The 16,394-nt window shown below is 34.1% G+C and overlaps 1 protein-coding gene across 1 annotated transcript; it reads right to left on the bottom strand.

The window, feature by feature from the left end:
- Window positions 1-351: 351 nt before the first annotated feature.
- LOC141607875 (protein FAR-RED IMPAIRED RESPONSE 1-like) lies at window positions 352-3,297 on the bottom strand. The gene is made up of 3 exons (XM_074427225.1): window positions 2,853-3,297; window positions 1,217-2,445; window positions 352-585 (listed from the first exon to the last, which is right to left on the bottom strand). Exons 1-3 carry the CDS (start codon window positions 3,295-3,297, stop codon window positions 532-534), a joined length of 1,728 nt encoding a protein of 575 aa, XP_074283326.1. The 3' UTR covers window positions 352-531.
- Window positions 3,298-16,394: the final 13,097 nt, after the last annotated feature.

The following is a 16,394-nucleotide window of genomic DNA, read 5'->3' as shown; positions in this document are numbered from 1 at the left end:
TGAGACCTGAGATTTACAAAAGAATGTCTGAGATTCAAAAAAGACGATATTCACAAAAGATGGATTCACAAAACAAGTCGATTCACAATATTAGACCTCGGATTTATATATTGTCATTCACACGGTAAGATTCATGAAATAACGTCTATAATTCACAATAATCCATTTTATATAATATTTAAATTGTGTCATTCACAAAATAAGACCGTTTAGCCAGTCGACCGTTCCTTTCTAATAAGATTACGAATCTTCCTAATAATCGCGAAAATTAGACCCAGGATTCACAAATTAATACCAACAAATAAGATTTCCGGGTCTTTTGTATATATTAAGATTTAAGATTCATAAAACAACCTCTTACATTCACAAAAGAACCTCTCAGATTCACAAAAATAAGATAAACAAATAAGATGTCCATATTTTTGGAAACCAATAATATGTTGCCAAACTAAAAGACTGCTCCTTTCAAAATTGTCAGTGTCTTCTTCAATCATCATATCTATTTCTCAAGGCTTAAGAAGACTCTTTCCATCATTCTTCATCCTCATCCCCTTCCTCTTCTACTTCTTCGTCCGCTAGCTCTCCCTACGTAAAAGACAAAGCTGGAATTAGAAAGATGTTTACAAACATTAGATGTACAATAATAAAAGTGAGGATCATGCAAAATTGGGTGACACGGCGTGAATCACATTCATCTTATATAAGCCAACTGTTGTCATTTATGTTACAAAGTGAGGAATTATATCAGGTTACTACATACAATCAGTCTCATTTCTGTGATTCACAAATAAAGATATGTGATTCACATAATAAGACCCAGGATTCACAAATTAAGAACTGGGATTCACAAAGCAACCTCTAGGATTCACAAATTAAGACCTGGGATTCACAAATTAAGACCTGGGATTCATACAATCAGTCTCATTTCTGTGATTCACAAATAAAGATATGTGATTCACATAATAAGACCCATGATTCACAAATTAAGACCTGGGATTCACAAAGCAACCTGTGGGATTCTCAAAATAAGATAAACAGATGAGATGTCCAGATTTTTTAGGAAACCAATAATACGATCTAAGACTCACAAACCAAGGTCGAAACAAAACCACCTATTTTGAATGACATTAACCTAACTTAAACCATTTTTGCCACTCCAACAGATAAATAAAATACTTGATTAATATCAGATGTAGTTGCGTAGATGAATACAAACCTGATTCACTGGAGGAAGGTCTGCAAAATCATATGGACAATTCCTTTTGTCGTGGTTACCCTTGCGCTTACAGTTAGCACACAACCTTTTTGCTTTTTCCGCCTTCTTGATTGCCTTATTTTTCTTGCTCACCAACCGTTTACCACAGCCTTTGTTCCTAGACACATTAGGCGGTAAGATGTTGGTTTCTTCTGGAACCTTGCAGCCCAGTAGAAGCTCAATCTGTTGTTGTTTTGTCAACGGTTGAGTGTTTCCCTCTAGTTTTGTCCTGAATTCCTTGATTAACTTGGCAAACTCTCTCACATCCGACTCTTCTTTCCTTTTGAGCATACCAACAGTTAACTGAATCTCAGACCACACCACAGACATTCCAATCTGTTTTGTACTGGTATTGTTGTATTTCTCTAACAGATTCCCATTCCAATCATAAACGTCACTTTTGAGTGCATTCTTGCTCCACCTTTGCAAAATATATTTATCAGGTATGTCCTTAAACTTTCCCGAACAAACCCAAATGATGTGACTGCATAAAATACCTCTCCTTTCAAACAGTTTACATGTGCACCTTACATCATTCGTGCTTCTACTGCACTCAACTGCAAATTTTAGTACTTTCTTTGCATCCTCAACTAACGACACTTCAAAGTTCGTCACAGGATCTGGCGGAGTGTATCCAACCAAACTGCAGGTATTTATTGAAAGCTTCACCTGGTTTTGGAACTCATAGAACATCGTATGGGTATAGCTTCTCACTGCTTGTGTCTCCCATTTTGACCCATACAGTGTTTCAGGGATTGAATTCGCATTCTCCTCTTCACGGAGCTTCAGCAGGCGCTTTTGGTGGTCAGTGGCGCTTTCATAGCGCACCAAGAACTCAGTTAATATCCCGTATTTGTTTTCAAACCGCTTAAAGAAACTATTAGCACTCTCTGACCTTTGTGTAGTTCGTAGTAAACCGCCCATTGGCACATTTCTGAAATAAGCGGGTATCCATGTGTGTCTATCAGCGAACTTCCCATTCAACCACGTATTGTCTTCCAAGGAGAAATCGTTCATGACTTTAAGCCACTTCTCTTCAAATTCCCCGGGCTCCAGGTCATCGTCCCATACAACACCGTTTAGACGGGTTAAAAAGTCGGTATCTCTACAAATTTTACTCCCAACCTTGTCGGTTATTTTCTTCATGATGTGCCACATGCAAAACCGATGTTTCGCTGTTTTGAACTTAGCTGCAATGAACAAAATCAAATTATCGACCGTCACCATCATTTTATAATAACTAAATCCACGCAGTTTCACATAACAAAGTCATACGATGCACTATTATGTAAATCTCAAGTCTTGTCCTCAGATTCAGACTATAAATCATATAGCTTATTTTGTGAATCCTATAGCTTATTTTGTAAATCTGGGGGGTTATTTTGTGAATCTCATGTCTTATCCTCGGATTCAGACTATATAAATTTTGTGCCTTATTCGCGATATAAGTACGTGAAACATATATTTACCCCAGTTTCACAAATTCATGATCTAGTTTCGCATAATAAGCACTACGATTCACATAAACAAAAAACCAATCAAATTATTACAACCATCATATTTTATGAGGTACGATTTGCAAATTTCAGAAACATACCTAGAACTGCTTTAATTATTCCCGGGTCTTCGTCAGTGATGATGTAGTTAGGCTCCTTCCCACCCATAGCTGCCAGAAACTGGTCAAATACCCACATGAATGACTCCTCGTTTTCATGTTCTATAAGCGCACATGCAAATGTGATTGACCTTTTATGATGGTCAATGCCCGTGAAAGGCGTGAACGTCATGTTGTACTTGTTTGTACCATAAGTTGGGTCGTATGAAACTCCATCCCCAAACAGAGCATACGCTCTTTGCATGTCACAATCCGTCCAGAAAATCCTTGTCAATGCGTTCTTGGAATCTTTTTCATAAACAAAGTGGAGCCCTTTTGTTTCAGCTAGGGTGTCTAAGCGTGATTTGAACATTTCCCCATCATGACTGTTCATTAGACACTTCATTTCCTCTCGAAATTTTTTGAATTGCTTGATGTTGCCCGACATTTTGAAAACCACCCAATTGTTGAGTGCATAGTTGGTGTGTTAAGCTAGGACCAACATTTGCTTTTGAATGGCTGACAATCATTTGCATATGAAATTCATTGATATTTTCAGCAAGTTTCTCAAATTCCTTATTTTTCACAACATCAAGCGGGTGATTGTGACCCTCAATAAACACGTCAACCATGTACTTGTTCTCATGGAACTTGAACTTTATCATTGCTGGACAGCCCCACCTTCTAATCTTTGTTATTCTTGTGGTTGACCCTTTGTTGGAACTCTCTGCCTCTCCTCCACCTTTTTTCACCCTACGTTTAGCAGCTGGTTTTTTCGGTTTGCTCTTTGTACCACCTATTTCGTTATTTTCGATGCAACGGATTCATCCGCCTTTTTCGCAACACCAGTTAGGGCAGGTCGTCTTTTCTTCTTATTACAACCTTCCCGATTGCAAACCATGCACTTTGTTCTGATAATATCATCACGAAACCTTTTGCTTGAAGATTTCCTTGATTTAAACCCACAAGCAAAGCAACAGACGTTTCATAAAAAAGACATCGCCGTTGAGTCTAAGTCAATAAATGTTTTCCCAATCGCTGGTGTAAACTTTTCATCAATCCTATTTATCCATCGTTTATCGCCACTCGGTGTGTAAGTTATAAGAGTAGTAGGTGTGGAAATAGTTGGTACTGTAGGGCTTGTTAAAACAGTAGAGGTAGAAGCTTCACCGCAATTAACATTGGAATCAACACCTGAAAATTGTAGATTCACAAAATAAGCCAAAAGTGCAAGATAGGAGATTAACAAATAAAGTTCCACAATATTAGCATATAAGGTTCATAATCTCTGCCACAAACCAAGTTTCAGGATCTTATAGTCTATATTTCAATAAATAACCCGCTAGATTCAAATAATTAGCTCTTATATTTACAAAATAAGCACCCTGATTCACAAAATAGACAATGTTAAACAATCTTTGCCACAAACCAAGCTTCATAATCTTATAGTCTATATTCACTAAATAACCTATCAAATTCACATAATTAGCTCTTATATTCACAAAATAAGCTATCTGATTCACAAAATAAGGAGAATAGCAAAATAAAGCTCAAAAAAATAACATCTCAAATTCATAAAAGATTGATGTTTCTTCGGTTCAATTAGTAAGTTTTGCCAAAAAGAGCAACATAGGAGATTCACAAATCAAGTTTCACAATATTAGCATCTAAGTTCCTCTGTCACAAACCAAGTTTCGGGATATTAGTCTATATTTTCAAAATAACCTCTCAGATGCACAAAATTAGCTCCTAGATTCGCAAATAAACCTCTCAGATTCACAAAACCAGACCAAAATAACGTCTCAAATTCATAAAATAGGGACAAAACAAAATACCTGTTGCAATAGCACTCTTATCAGAGTCATTTGTAGTATCGGGAGTTAGACTGCAACATCGCCAGGAACACTATAATAAGTAGGACGAAATTGATAAAATTTGATCAAATTCAGGATATTATAGCATACATTCACGAAATAACTTCTCAGATTTACAAAATTCACTCTTAGATTCACAAAATAACCTCACATATTCACAAAATCAGGATAATAGCGAAAAAAAGGAGATTACCTGTTTCAACAGCAATATTATCACCAGTTACTGTAATGTCTGTAATCTCCATTGAAATTGAAGCTGCAACGTCAATTTGAGCCTTATTAGCTCTTATATTAACAAATAAAGTTTCACAATAATAATGTTTCAAATTAACAAAATAGTAGGAACACCATAATAAGTATGACATCGACAACCATAGATAAGAAAGCATGCAATATTACTGATACAAGACAATTAAAGCATTCAATGGTGCGGACTTGTGCAAACTTTTCAGAATTTGTCATCTTATTTAGTTTTGTGTTTATCTTATTTTTATCAGATTCAATAAATAACTTATCAGATTCACATAATTAGCTCTTATATTCACAAAATAAGCACTCTAATTCACAAAATAGACAATGTCAAACAATTTCTGCCACGATCCAAGTTTCAGGATATTATAGACAATTTATATTTTCAAAATAACCTCTCAGATGCACAAAATTATCTCCTAGATTCGCAAAATAACCTCTCAGATTCACAAAACCAGAACAGTTTATATTTTCAAAATAACCTCTCAGATGCACAAAATTAGCTCCTAGATTCGCAAAATAACCTCTCAGATTCACAAAACCAGAACAGTTTATAGTTTCAAAATAACCTCTCAGATGCACAAAATTAGCTCCTAGATTCGCAAAATAACCTCTCAGATTCACAAAACCAGAACAAAATAACGTCTCAAATTCATAAAATAGGGACAAAATAGCACTATAGACCTGCAACATCAGCAGTAATACCATAATAAGTAGGGCGAAATTGATTATTTTTGATCAAATTCAGGATATTATAGCCTACATTCACGAAATAACTTCTCAGATTTACGAAATAACTTCTTAGATTCACAATATAACCTCACATATTCACAAAATCAGGAGAATAGCAAAAAAATGACTTCATAAAATAGCGAAAAAATGGAGATTACCTGTTTCAACAGCATATTATCACCGATTCATCGTAATGTCTCAGTAATCTCCATTGAAATTAAAGTCGCAACGTCAATTTGAGCCTTATTAATGAATGAATTATAATCAATTAATGAATGAATTAACAAAATCAACAAATTTTACACCGCGAATGACGAAATTGCTCAATTGCTCAGTTTTGATCGAATTCAAACCCTAAACTAACGAAATACTTCAGTTTTGATCCTTATAAATTTACAAAACAGTTCGATTTTGTTCAAATTTGATAATTATATCATCAATTAATGAACGAAGTTAAGAAACTCAATTTTTCATCAAATAATATGAAATTACCTGGAAATTACCTCGAAATCTTCTAAGAAATCGATTAATTTGATGAATTCGCCTCTTTGATTGTCAGAATTTGATTAATTTGATGAAATCGTCTCACAAATTTGATGATATCGCCTCTTTGAAATCACGCCCAAATTGAGTGATTTTGTATAAGCGCACAAACTCAGTAGTTTTGGAAGGAAAGAATTTTGGGCCTTTTGTTTAGATTAGAGAGAATAAGGTATTTGGGCTTTTTTTTAGATTAGAGAGAGAAAGTGTTTTGGACCAAATGATAAGTTTCTTGTTGACCCCTAATTTTCATCCTTGTTTTTTCAGTCCAACATTACAAAATCAGCCCATCCATGTATAATGCAAATCAGTCCAAGGTAGTAATTTGGCGAGACCGGCCGCCTCGCCATAATGAGGTGCCTCACCGGATCCGGCCTCTATATATATATATATATATATATATATATATATATATATATATATATATATATATATATATATATATATATATATATATATATCTTCTCTATATAGAGAGCAGTTCTTATAAGGCCCTTACATCCATTGAGTCCCTAAGTCCTTATAAGGGCCTTTGGATGGAAGGGATGGAGGGATGAGATTACATCTCAATGGATGGCCATAAATCTCCCTCCCTAATCTCCCTTTCTAATCCATGTACAACTCCTCTCTAATTTGTATAACTCCATCCTCCTTCTAATTCTCCCAACTCACTCACCCACTCATCATCCATTCCATTCATTCACTTCTTCAATCATTCACCCCCTCTCTCCTAATTCATTCTCTCCCAACAAAAAAAAACCCAAAAAATAAAAACAAAAACCAAACAATAAAAACCCAATCAAAAAACCAAACAATAAAAACCCAATCAAAAAAAACTCCATCCTCCTTCTTGAATCTGGAAAAAAAAACAACAACAAAGTAACATACACCTCCGTCTCCCTCCATTCGAACCGCAGCCACCACCACCGCAGCCACCACCACCACCGCAGCCTCCTTCTTTCATCCCGACACCATCCCGTCACTGCCTCCCATTTCCTCCTTCCTTCTCGGCCGCCCTGCCGCAACCGGCCTTCCCCTTGCCTCCCTATCCCGACCTCCCTCCGACCGATGACCCCGCAACACCCAGATCCCGACCTCCCTTTCTCGCCCCACCACAACATCACTGCAACCGCAACAAAACATCAATGCAACCGCAACAACAACAACACCAACCTTTCTCCCTCCCTGCTCTCCCTTTTTCCTTTTTTTCGGTCTTTTTTTTCGTCACTTTTTTTTCGTCCTTTTTTTTTCGTTCCTTTCCTTCAATCAGTGTTTGATTTTTTGATTTTTTATTGTTGTTCTTTGTTGTTCTTTGTTTTTTGTTTTATTGTTTTTTGTTTTATTTTTGTTGTTGTTCTTTGTTTTTTGTTCCAGCCTTTCTCCCTCCCTGCGTTTTTTTGTTTTTTGTTGTTCTTTGTTTTTTGTTTTATTTTTGTTGTTGTTCTTTGTTTTTTGTTTTGTTTTTGTTTTTTGTTTTGGTTTTTTGTTTTTATTTTTTATTTGGTTGTTATTGTTATTTGATTTTTTGAACTAAAGTTATACATCTTGTCTATTAAAGTTATACACTGCGTGCATTAGAGTTATACACACGATATTTAAATTTGGTTTTTTTTTATTGTTATTTGGTTTATTTCAAATTTCGGGTTGGGTTGGGTTGTTGGTTTTTTGGTTTTATTATTGTTATTTGGTTTTTTGTTTTTGTTATTATGAGTTTTTTTGGTTTTTGTTATTATTTAATTTTTTTTCAGATTTAATATTTGTTGATTAATTACGATTTTTCATATTTATTTGGTTTTTATAAAAGTTATACTATTTACGACTAAAGTTATACACTTAAAACATTAAAGTTATACACTGGGTGCATTAAAGTTATACATCTTGTCTATTAAAGTTATACACTGCGTGCATTAGAGTTATACAATTTTGGACTAAAGTTATACAATTTTGGACTGAAGTTGTACTCTTATGGAATAAAGTTATACAATTTTGGACTAAAATTACACAAATTTGGACTGAAGTTATACAAATAAGGACTAAAGTTATACAAATAAGGACTAAAGTTATACAATTTTGGACTAAAGTTATACAAATTTGGACTACAATTACAAAAATTGGACTAAAGTTATACAAAAATGAACCAAAGTTATACAAAAATGAACCAAAGTTATACAAAAATTGACTAAAGTTATACAAATAAGGACTAGAGTTATACAAATAAGGACTAAAGTTATACATATGAAGGACTAAAGTTATACAAATAAGGACTAGAGTTATACAAAAATTGACTAAAGTTATACAAATATGGACTAAAGTTATACAAAAATGGACAAAAGTTATACAAAAATGGACTAAAGTTATACAAAAAATTGGACTAAAGTTATACAAAAATGAACCAAAGTTATACAAAAATGAACCAAAGTTATACAAAAATAGACCAGAGTTATACAAAAATGCACCAAAGTTATACAAAAAATGGACTAAAGTTATACAAAAAATTGGACTAAAGTTATACAAAAATGAACCAAAGTTATACAAAAATGAACCAAAGTTATACAAAAATGGACTAAAGTTAGTCCATATTTGTATAACTTTAATCCATATTTGTATAACTTTAGTCCATTTTTGTATAACTTTGGTTCATTTTTGTATAACTTTGGTTCATTTTTGTATAACTTTGGTTCATTTTCGTATAACTTTAGTCCAATTTTTTGTATAACTTTTGTCCAATTTTTGTATAACTTTAGTCTTTTTTTGTATAACTTTGGTCTATTTTTGTATAACTTTGGTTCATGTTTGTATAACTTTAGTCCATTTTTGTATAACTTTGGTTCATTTTTGTATAACTTTGGTCCATTTTTGTATAACTTTAGTCCTTATTTGTATAACTTTAGCCCATATTTGTATAACTTTAATCCATATTTGTATAACTTTGGTTCATTTTTGTATAACTTTGGTTCATTTTTGTATAACTTTAGTCCATTTTTGTATAACTTTAGTCCATTCTTTGTATAACTTTAGTCAATTATAAGATTAAAATCAACAAATTATAAGAATTTTTATATGGCTAAGATTAAAACAACAAATTTTATGAAAAATATTTTAGTAGATCTTAGATGAAAAAAAAAGTATCTCATAAAAAAAAAACGAGATTTAAAACCCGAAATCTTTAAAAAAAAGTATAACAAGAAGAGATTTGAGAAAATGAATAAAAACGAGAAGTAACAAAATAAAATAAAATAAAAGACAACAACAAAAAATGAATGGAAAAAACAACTCAAAACATGAAAATAAACACCAAAAAAAAAAAAAAAAAAAAAAAAAAAAAAAAAAAAAAAAAAAAGGTGGCAGCGGTGTAGTGGCGGCGGTGTGGTGGCGGCCGTGGTGGGTGGTGAGTTGGTGTCGGGTGGGATAGTGGTGGGTGGTGGTGAATGAGGAAGAGAAGAATGAATGATTTATTTGGGTCTTTTGATTTAATTGGATTTTTTGGGTTTTTTGATTTAATTGGATTTTTTGGGTTTTATTTATTTATTTGGTTTTTGGGTTTTTTATTTATTTGGATTTTTTGGGTTTTTATTTTTTGGGGTTTTAGAGAGAAGATGAGTTGTGTGATATGTGAGAAAAGTAGATGAGAGGAAAAGAAGTTATAGTGAATTAGTGATTAATTAGAAAGATTAGTGAAGGAGGAGAGAATGAGTGATATTAGTACATAAACACACTTTTGGAGGTTGATCTTGGCCATCCATCTCCCTCCATCCAATGGCTCACAATAGAACTTATGGACTTAATATATCTAAGGACCTTAGTTGATCTCTTTTCTCTCTCTCTCTCTCTCTCTCTCTCTCTCTCTCTCTCTCTCTCTCTATATATATATATATATATATATATATATATATATATATATATATATATATATATATATATATATATATATATATATATATATATATATATATATATATATATATATATATATATATATATATATAGATTTAGGATCCGGTGGGAACGAATATTCGGTGAGAATAGTGAGAACGACTAGTATCTAAAGAATACAGCTAACATTAATCAAAAATTAAGCGCGCCCAAACCAGTGATATTACAAGTCCCACCCCAAAATTCCCACTAACTGATAAGAGCCCACTATTCAAGTTCCAACATGTCAGGCTTCCACCACCAACAGACGGCAACCACTACGACCAGCCACCACCACGACCACCAACATACGACGCCGCCGACCACCAGGTCTAGGGGCTGTTTTGGGCATGATCTTTAAGCTAGTGATCTTCCCCTTACCCATCTTCTCAACCCTTAAAGCCAAGTTTACGGCCTCATCAAAGGACCAAACTTGATGTATTCTAACTCTACTAGCAATTTTATCATCCAATCCTTCCACAAACCTAGAAATATTTTGTTCGGGTTTCTTATTCATTTCACATTGCAAAGTGAGTTGTTCAAAGTCTCTAAGGTAGGATTCAAGGGGTTGTTGGTCTTGCTTAAGTTGTGTGAGCCTGATGAACATATCTTGGGTGTAGTCTTTAGGCACAAACTTTTCCTTAAGATTCTTTTTCAACTTTAGCCAAGACTTAATAGGTTCCTTACCATCCTTTTTTCTTTGGTTCTTTAAGTTCTCATACCAAAGTGAAGCATAGCCCTTAAGTTTTAAGATAACAACTTTAAAAGACTTAGCATCCGAGTATGCTTTAAACTCAAAGACTCTTTCAATGGTTCTATACCAATCTAACAAATACTCGGGGTTTAAACTACCATGAAAATCAGGAATTTCTACCTTTAAGTCTTTGTTATGCTCTCCTTGAAAGGCCTCGACCATGGACTCCTATGAATCCGAAAATGCCTCATCTTCATGGGTGTCTTGGCCTCTTCCTCTTCCCACGAGACCACGGCCTCTACCCTACCACGAGGTGGTTTTCCATCTCTTGTTGGTGTTGACATGTTAGACATGATAGCATTGGAAGAATCTAACATTAGGTCGCATTTTTTAGAAAGTTGTGTCATTTGGTTTTCAATTCCGGTGAGCCTTTCTTCACTCATGGTTATTTTTTGTGCTTTTGTTGTAGTTAGGATATAATGAACTCACAAGAAAAGCTTTTCCCAATACTAACACAAGATGGAATTGTGTTATAACCTAGGCTCTTGGTACCAATTTGGACTAAAACATAAACTTTGATTAAAACACACGAAATGGAGGTAATTATGGACTGATTTTGGACGGCTAAAGTGAATGAAATTGAGTGGAAGATATGACTTAATCCGAACACGAAGCTATAGATTAAGCTTAAGGATTAGCCCAAGCACTAAGCAATGGGTTCACCCACCCCAAGCACTAAGCAAAGGAGTATCTTCAAGCACTAAGCAAAGAAGAATTAAGAAGAAAGCAAAGCTTAAACATGTGTTTATAATTCATCAAATCTGAAATTTACATAAGGCTGGCTTTGCTTTTATAGGCCAGGCAAAGCAATCTCCACCCTACATTCAAACACACATCTAAGGGCTTATAGAGGCCCCAAAAACGGTACAATAGCTGGTCCCAAGAACCTTACACAAGTTGAAAAACATAAACTAAAAACAAGGAAAAGTAAACTAATGAGACAATCATTATTTAAGATAAAGCAAGCTCCTTGGAGACCTCACAAGGACCGGCCAAGCTTAGCATAAGAGTCATAGAGCAGCAAAAAGGAGCTTTGGGGTTGTCTTGGATAGTTTAGCAAGGTTGAAAGTGACCCTTGTACCTTCTCTTGCAAACCGTGCTCATTGGGTACTACCCGGTTTGTTGCTTCCTTTAGATTATGATAGGTACCTATTCAAGACAAAAGTTCCTAGACAAAAGTGCTCTAAACTCATCATACAAGGGTCCTAGGCCGTTACATGCCATATGTTCTTAGACGGATTTGGAGATGGACCTCAAATTCGAAGAAGGTCCAAAACCGAGTGAAGACCAATTGTTGGATGGTGCGTGATTCGCTTCAGCAAGGAAAACTTACATGGAAGACGAAGGAAGCGATTAGCCTGTAATGGAAGAGGAAAGAACTTGACCTTCACCCAGATCTGGTTACATTGGAGTATGTCATCAGTGCTGGGAGAAGAAGAAGATCTTAAGGAGTTGAAGCCTGATAAAGTGATGGGTGTGAGGAAGATCTGTAGCAGGAGAGAGAGAGAGAGAGAGAGAGAGAGAGAGAGAGAGAGAGAGAGAGAGAGAGAGAGAGAGAGAGATGTTGGGAAATTGCACACGAACTGAAAAGACAATAATGAAAACCGCACCGAATCGCTATGCTTTCCTAATAGAACAATTCGACCCTTACTTTAGTGCCTGGGTTGTATCGAACTTTCTATTGAGATAAGACGGTTGCCCTCTGTATTCGGCACAGAATACAGAGATATAATTAAGAAGTATTTTGTGTAGATCGTTATAATTTCTTAGATGCAAAAGATGGATTGTTTTCTTGTCCCTTTTCCATCTTATTCCCTGGCTATATATATAAGCAAGATAGGGAAATAGGGGAATGAATATCCGAACAATTGCAACTGTTGGATTTCCAAAATAATTGATGCGTGAATTTAATTTCCGCACCCCCCTCATAGTTATTCGAACGAAAACTATACCGTAATTCCGTAAATAATTATGCAAGTGTACACTCCGTACTTCCCGAACTTGCATTATATTATTTAGAAATTACCCATCTATGAAACAACCTTAATTACGCCAAAATGAACCGGTAATTACTCTTAAATCACCAACATTCCTCCCCCATTTAAGCGTAATACAAGATTAAACAGCTAACAAACATACCAATTTATGCATAAATGAAAATGTCACGAAGATTGAATTTCCACTTAGTGAAATTACACATTCCAAATATTCGAGTATCGGGGTGTGACTAAGCATTGAACCCTTTCTACCCATTTTGAATACATGAAGATAACTCACACATAAACTAATTTACTTCTAAAAATTACATAAACCGACACTTATTTACAAGCCTAGTGTCCCATATCTATTCATGAACATATCAGGAGTCAAACCCATACTCCCTTGAAGCGGCTGTACTTCATGTTCATATAGGTTGATTCTTTTCATCGTGTCCTTGCAAACACACTTTTCCAAAAGATCAACCTTACAACATGCAAGTCTAAGCACACACCTCGAGATATAAATTATTGTGTGCTTCAATCTCTTAACAATAGGCCTTCCACATTGAATTCAGCCTCTAACGTTGTATTAGAGGGGAATTGGGTATCCTATCGCCAAGGATCTTATACGAGTTTTAAACTCATCCCGTCAACCGACTTAATAACCAAGTCCATAATTGACCCTTCATGCAAAGTGATCAACTAAAACTGAGATCTCACAAAAGATAACCAATATCATCTCCATTTATGATAGTCCATAAACCGTGTTATAGCAAACACCCTGGTGCACCGTTATTTACTATCAAAAACATGGATGAAGTTGGTCTAATACTTTTAAGTAATACCGTAGATTAATTAATTTCCTTAGCTACTTAGCCTTAACCGGCTATGCTAACACTACGCATACCAACTCCAATGTCAAACTCATAATGCAAATTCGCTTCTTGGAAGTCCATATACTCATGATACTTTCCAAAGTAAAATACACTACCACTAGTAGAAAATCACCTTCTACATTTGGTACATCAATTTGCAAAATACTATCCCTTTAAAACCGAAGGAGAAATGACATAGGACAAACCATAATTCATGGTTTACTTTATACATTGTCACACTTGCTTAATCCCTTGCCAAAGATGAGTACTAGCTATACTAGTATACTTACACAACTTGTCAAACCGCAATAATTAAGCCCTTGTGAAAATCCGAGTCATGACTCCACTTTCACTATTGGATAAAACCGTCATTCTCGACTCTTGGGAGTATTAATCGGAGAATAATAATCATACTCTCACCCTTGATCCTAGTACTAAGGACCATATTACCTCTATCATATTCTTCATAGAAGAACACGATGACAAAATCACCTTTTACAAGGTAATTAATTCATCTTTTGTTTACCAAGGATTAACTAGTCATTCATCCTACAACAAAAGATTGCTCCATTTAGGACATGTCAAAAGTTGTACATACAATACTAGTGATTATATTATTACATGGTTAAACCACCATGACTTTATAATCTTATAATCTCAACGTGGTTCTGCAAACCATCATTCCGAGATTATATGATTAAATGGTCAATTACTTGATCAAATTTTTAAAATGCTTTACACACAGATGCCTATTACAACGCAATCTGATTCATTGAGTATTCATAGAATTATTGCAATCATGCATAACAAAGATAATCACATGGACCTCATGATTATGAATGTTGTTATACAACAATACATGGAGAAAATATGCAGAACTATTAAAATCAAAGCATAATCAAAATAATTACTCTCATTGATGTTTACCAAAATCAGTATCATGCATCGGCCGCTCTAAACAATGCGACAAATTACATGTATTCAATAGATTTTAACAAACCACAAAAATTAAGGTCAAAACATTATGTCCATATGGACGTACTATGGCGGTAAGATTTGTTTGTTTTAGCAAACAAAGTACACACATTGCATATTAACCGTAACACCAATGGATCAAACAAACATACATGCCTTCATACATATTCCACATGATATACATCCTACATGATCAAAAAACAACTTTTTTTTATAAAAGTTTGAAACTAATACCCATCTCATTGATCATTCCCGAAATAAATTACATGGACAATAACAATGAGATGAAAATCGACATATTATATGTCCCTTCGCATGGGTGATTCTCCAATTTCTCCTTTTACCAACCTAGGGTGTCTTAAGTCATGAAGAATCGGCACTTGACACCATCCAAGATCAATACACTTGCTAATGAGCCATACAAACAACCATTTATTATCGCACTACTTCGCATTTCCGTGTATCTTATCAAGGAGGGTTCATTAGAGATATTCACACCCACTTTATACATTCAATATTTCAATAGTACACCACTATTGTTGATAATTATATAGTACACACACAATTCATATAATCGATACTACTCAACTATTGTAACATCATATGAATTGCAAAACAAACAAAGAGATTACCTCTTATTCATGTCGTATATATTAAATAGACATGAAAAGACGAGCACTTAATGTTACACCATATTAAGATTTAAACCACTCATTAAACATGCTCAATGTCTAAAATAAATGTCTAATGATCCAAGATATAAATTATTCATACAAGACAACACTACCGTGTTTAAAATGAGTGCATAGCCATGTTATAAATTATTAATAACGACTATCGTGATCATATCATAATCGGTATCTTTATCATCCATATATCAACAATGGCCAAATAACAAGACATGAATCATGGATATTAAAACCAAATATCCACAAACCAAATAGTATAACCACTATTGTCGTTAACAATGTCATCAAAACGACATGACCATATGCATATATCCATGACCGACAAAGAAAAAAGCATCTTCATCTTCATTTAACCCATTATCATGAAAACAATTGTACTTGTCTCATTACGATGAACACAAATTATTCCACTTATTATGATGACAATTGAAATTTAATTTCCAAAAAATAATACTAGTATCATGGCAATTAAAATATCATCAAAAGAATCATGTAGATATGCCAAAATTCCATGATAATAAACGCTATTAACAAGTCCTGCTATCTTTATCCATTGTCATTAAACAAATAACAGAACAAACACCAAGAATAAATGCACTCACTATCTCTTGATATATTAGCATCATTTTCTTTATGGTAAAAGTCGGTAAAAAACAAACATCACATAAGAGACCCATAATCATGATCAATCTTGAACACGAGTCAAGTCACTCGTTTTAGAGACATTGTACCATAACAACTTCCATAAGAATAATATAAAATTATTCATTATCCAATATTCATCATTATCAATATAATACAAATGTATATGAAACAATATACATTAAATTCTTTGGTAATGATACTGCATATGTTACCAAGCATCAACCAACATCAAACTAAAACTATATTAAAATATAGACATTTTAAAAACTAATCAATGCATATAAAGATATTTTGGGCTTTAAACAGGCATCATAAGATGTT

The sequence above is a fragment of the Silene latifolia genome, chromosome 10 (assembly GCF_048544455.1).
Source record: "Silene latifolia isolate original U9 population chromosome 10, ASM4854445v1, whole genome shotgun sequence".
NCBI classification, from domain to species: Eukaryota; Viridiplantae; Streptophyta; class Magnoliopsida; order Caryophyllales; family Caryophyllaceae; genus Silene; species Silene latifolia.
The sequence above is the reverse complement of the archived record's forward strand: the minus strand, read 5'-3'. Positions and strand labels throughout refer to the sequence as shown.

Coding starts and splice junctions, on each gene's coding strand:
- LOC141607875 (XM_074427225.1), bottom strand. CDS start 3,297: ATGTCGGGCAACATCAAGCAATTCAAAAAATTTCGAGAGGAAATGAAG. Junction 2,446..2,852: donor AATAATTAAAGCAGTTCTAG/GTATGTTTCTGA, acceptor TGTTCATTGCAG/CTAAGTTCAAAACAGCGAAA. Junction 586..1,216: donor ACCTTCCTCCAGTGAATCAG/GTTTGTATTCAT, acceptor TCTTTTACGTAG/GGAGAGCTAGCGGACGAAGA.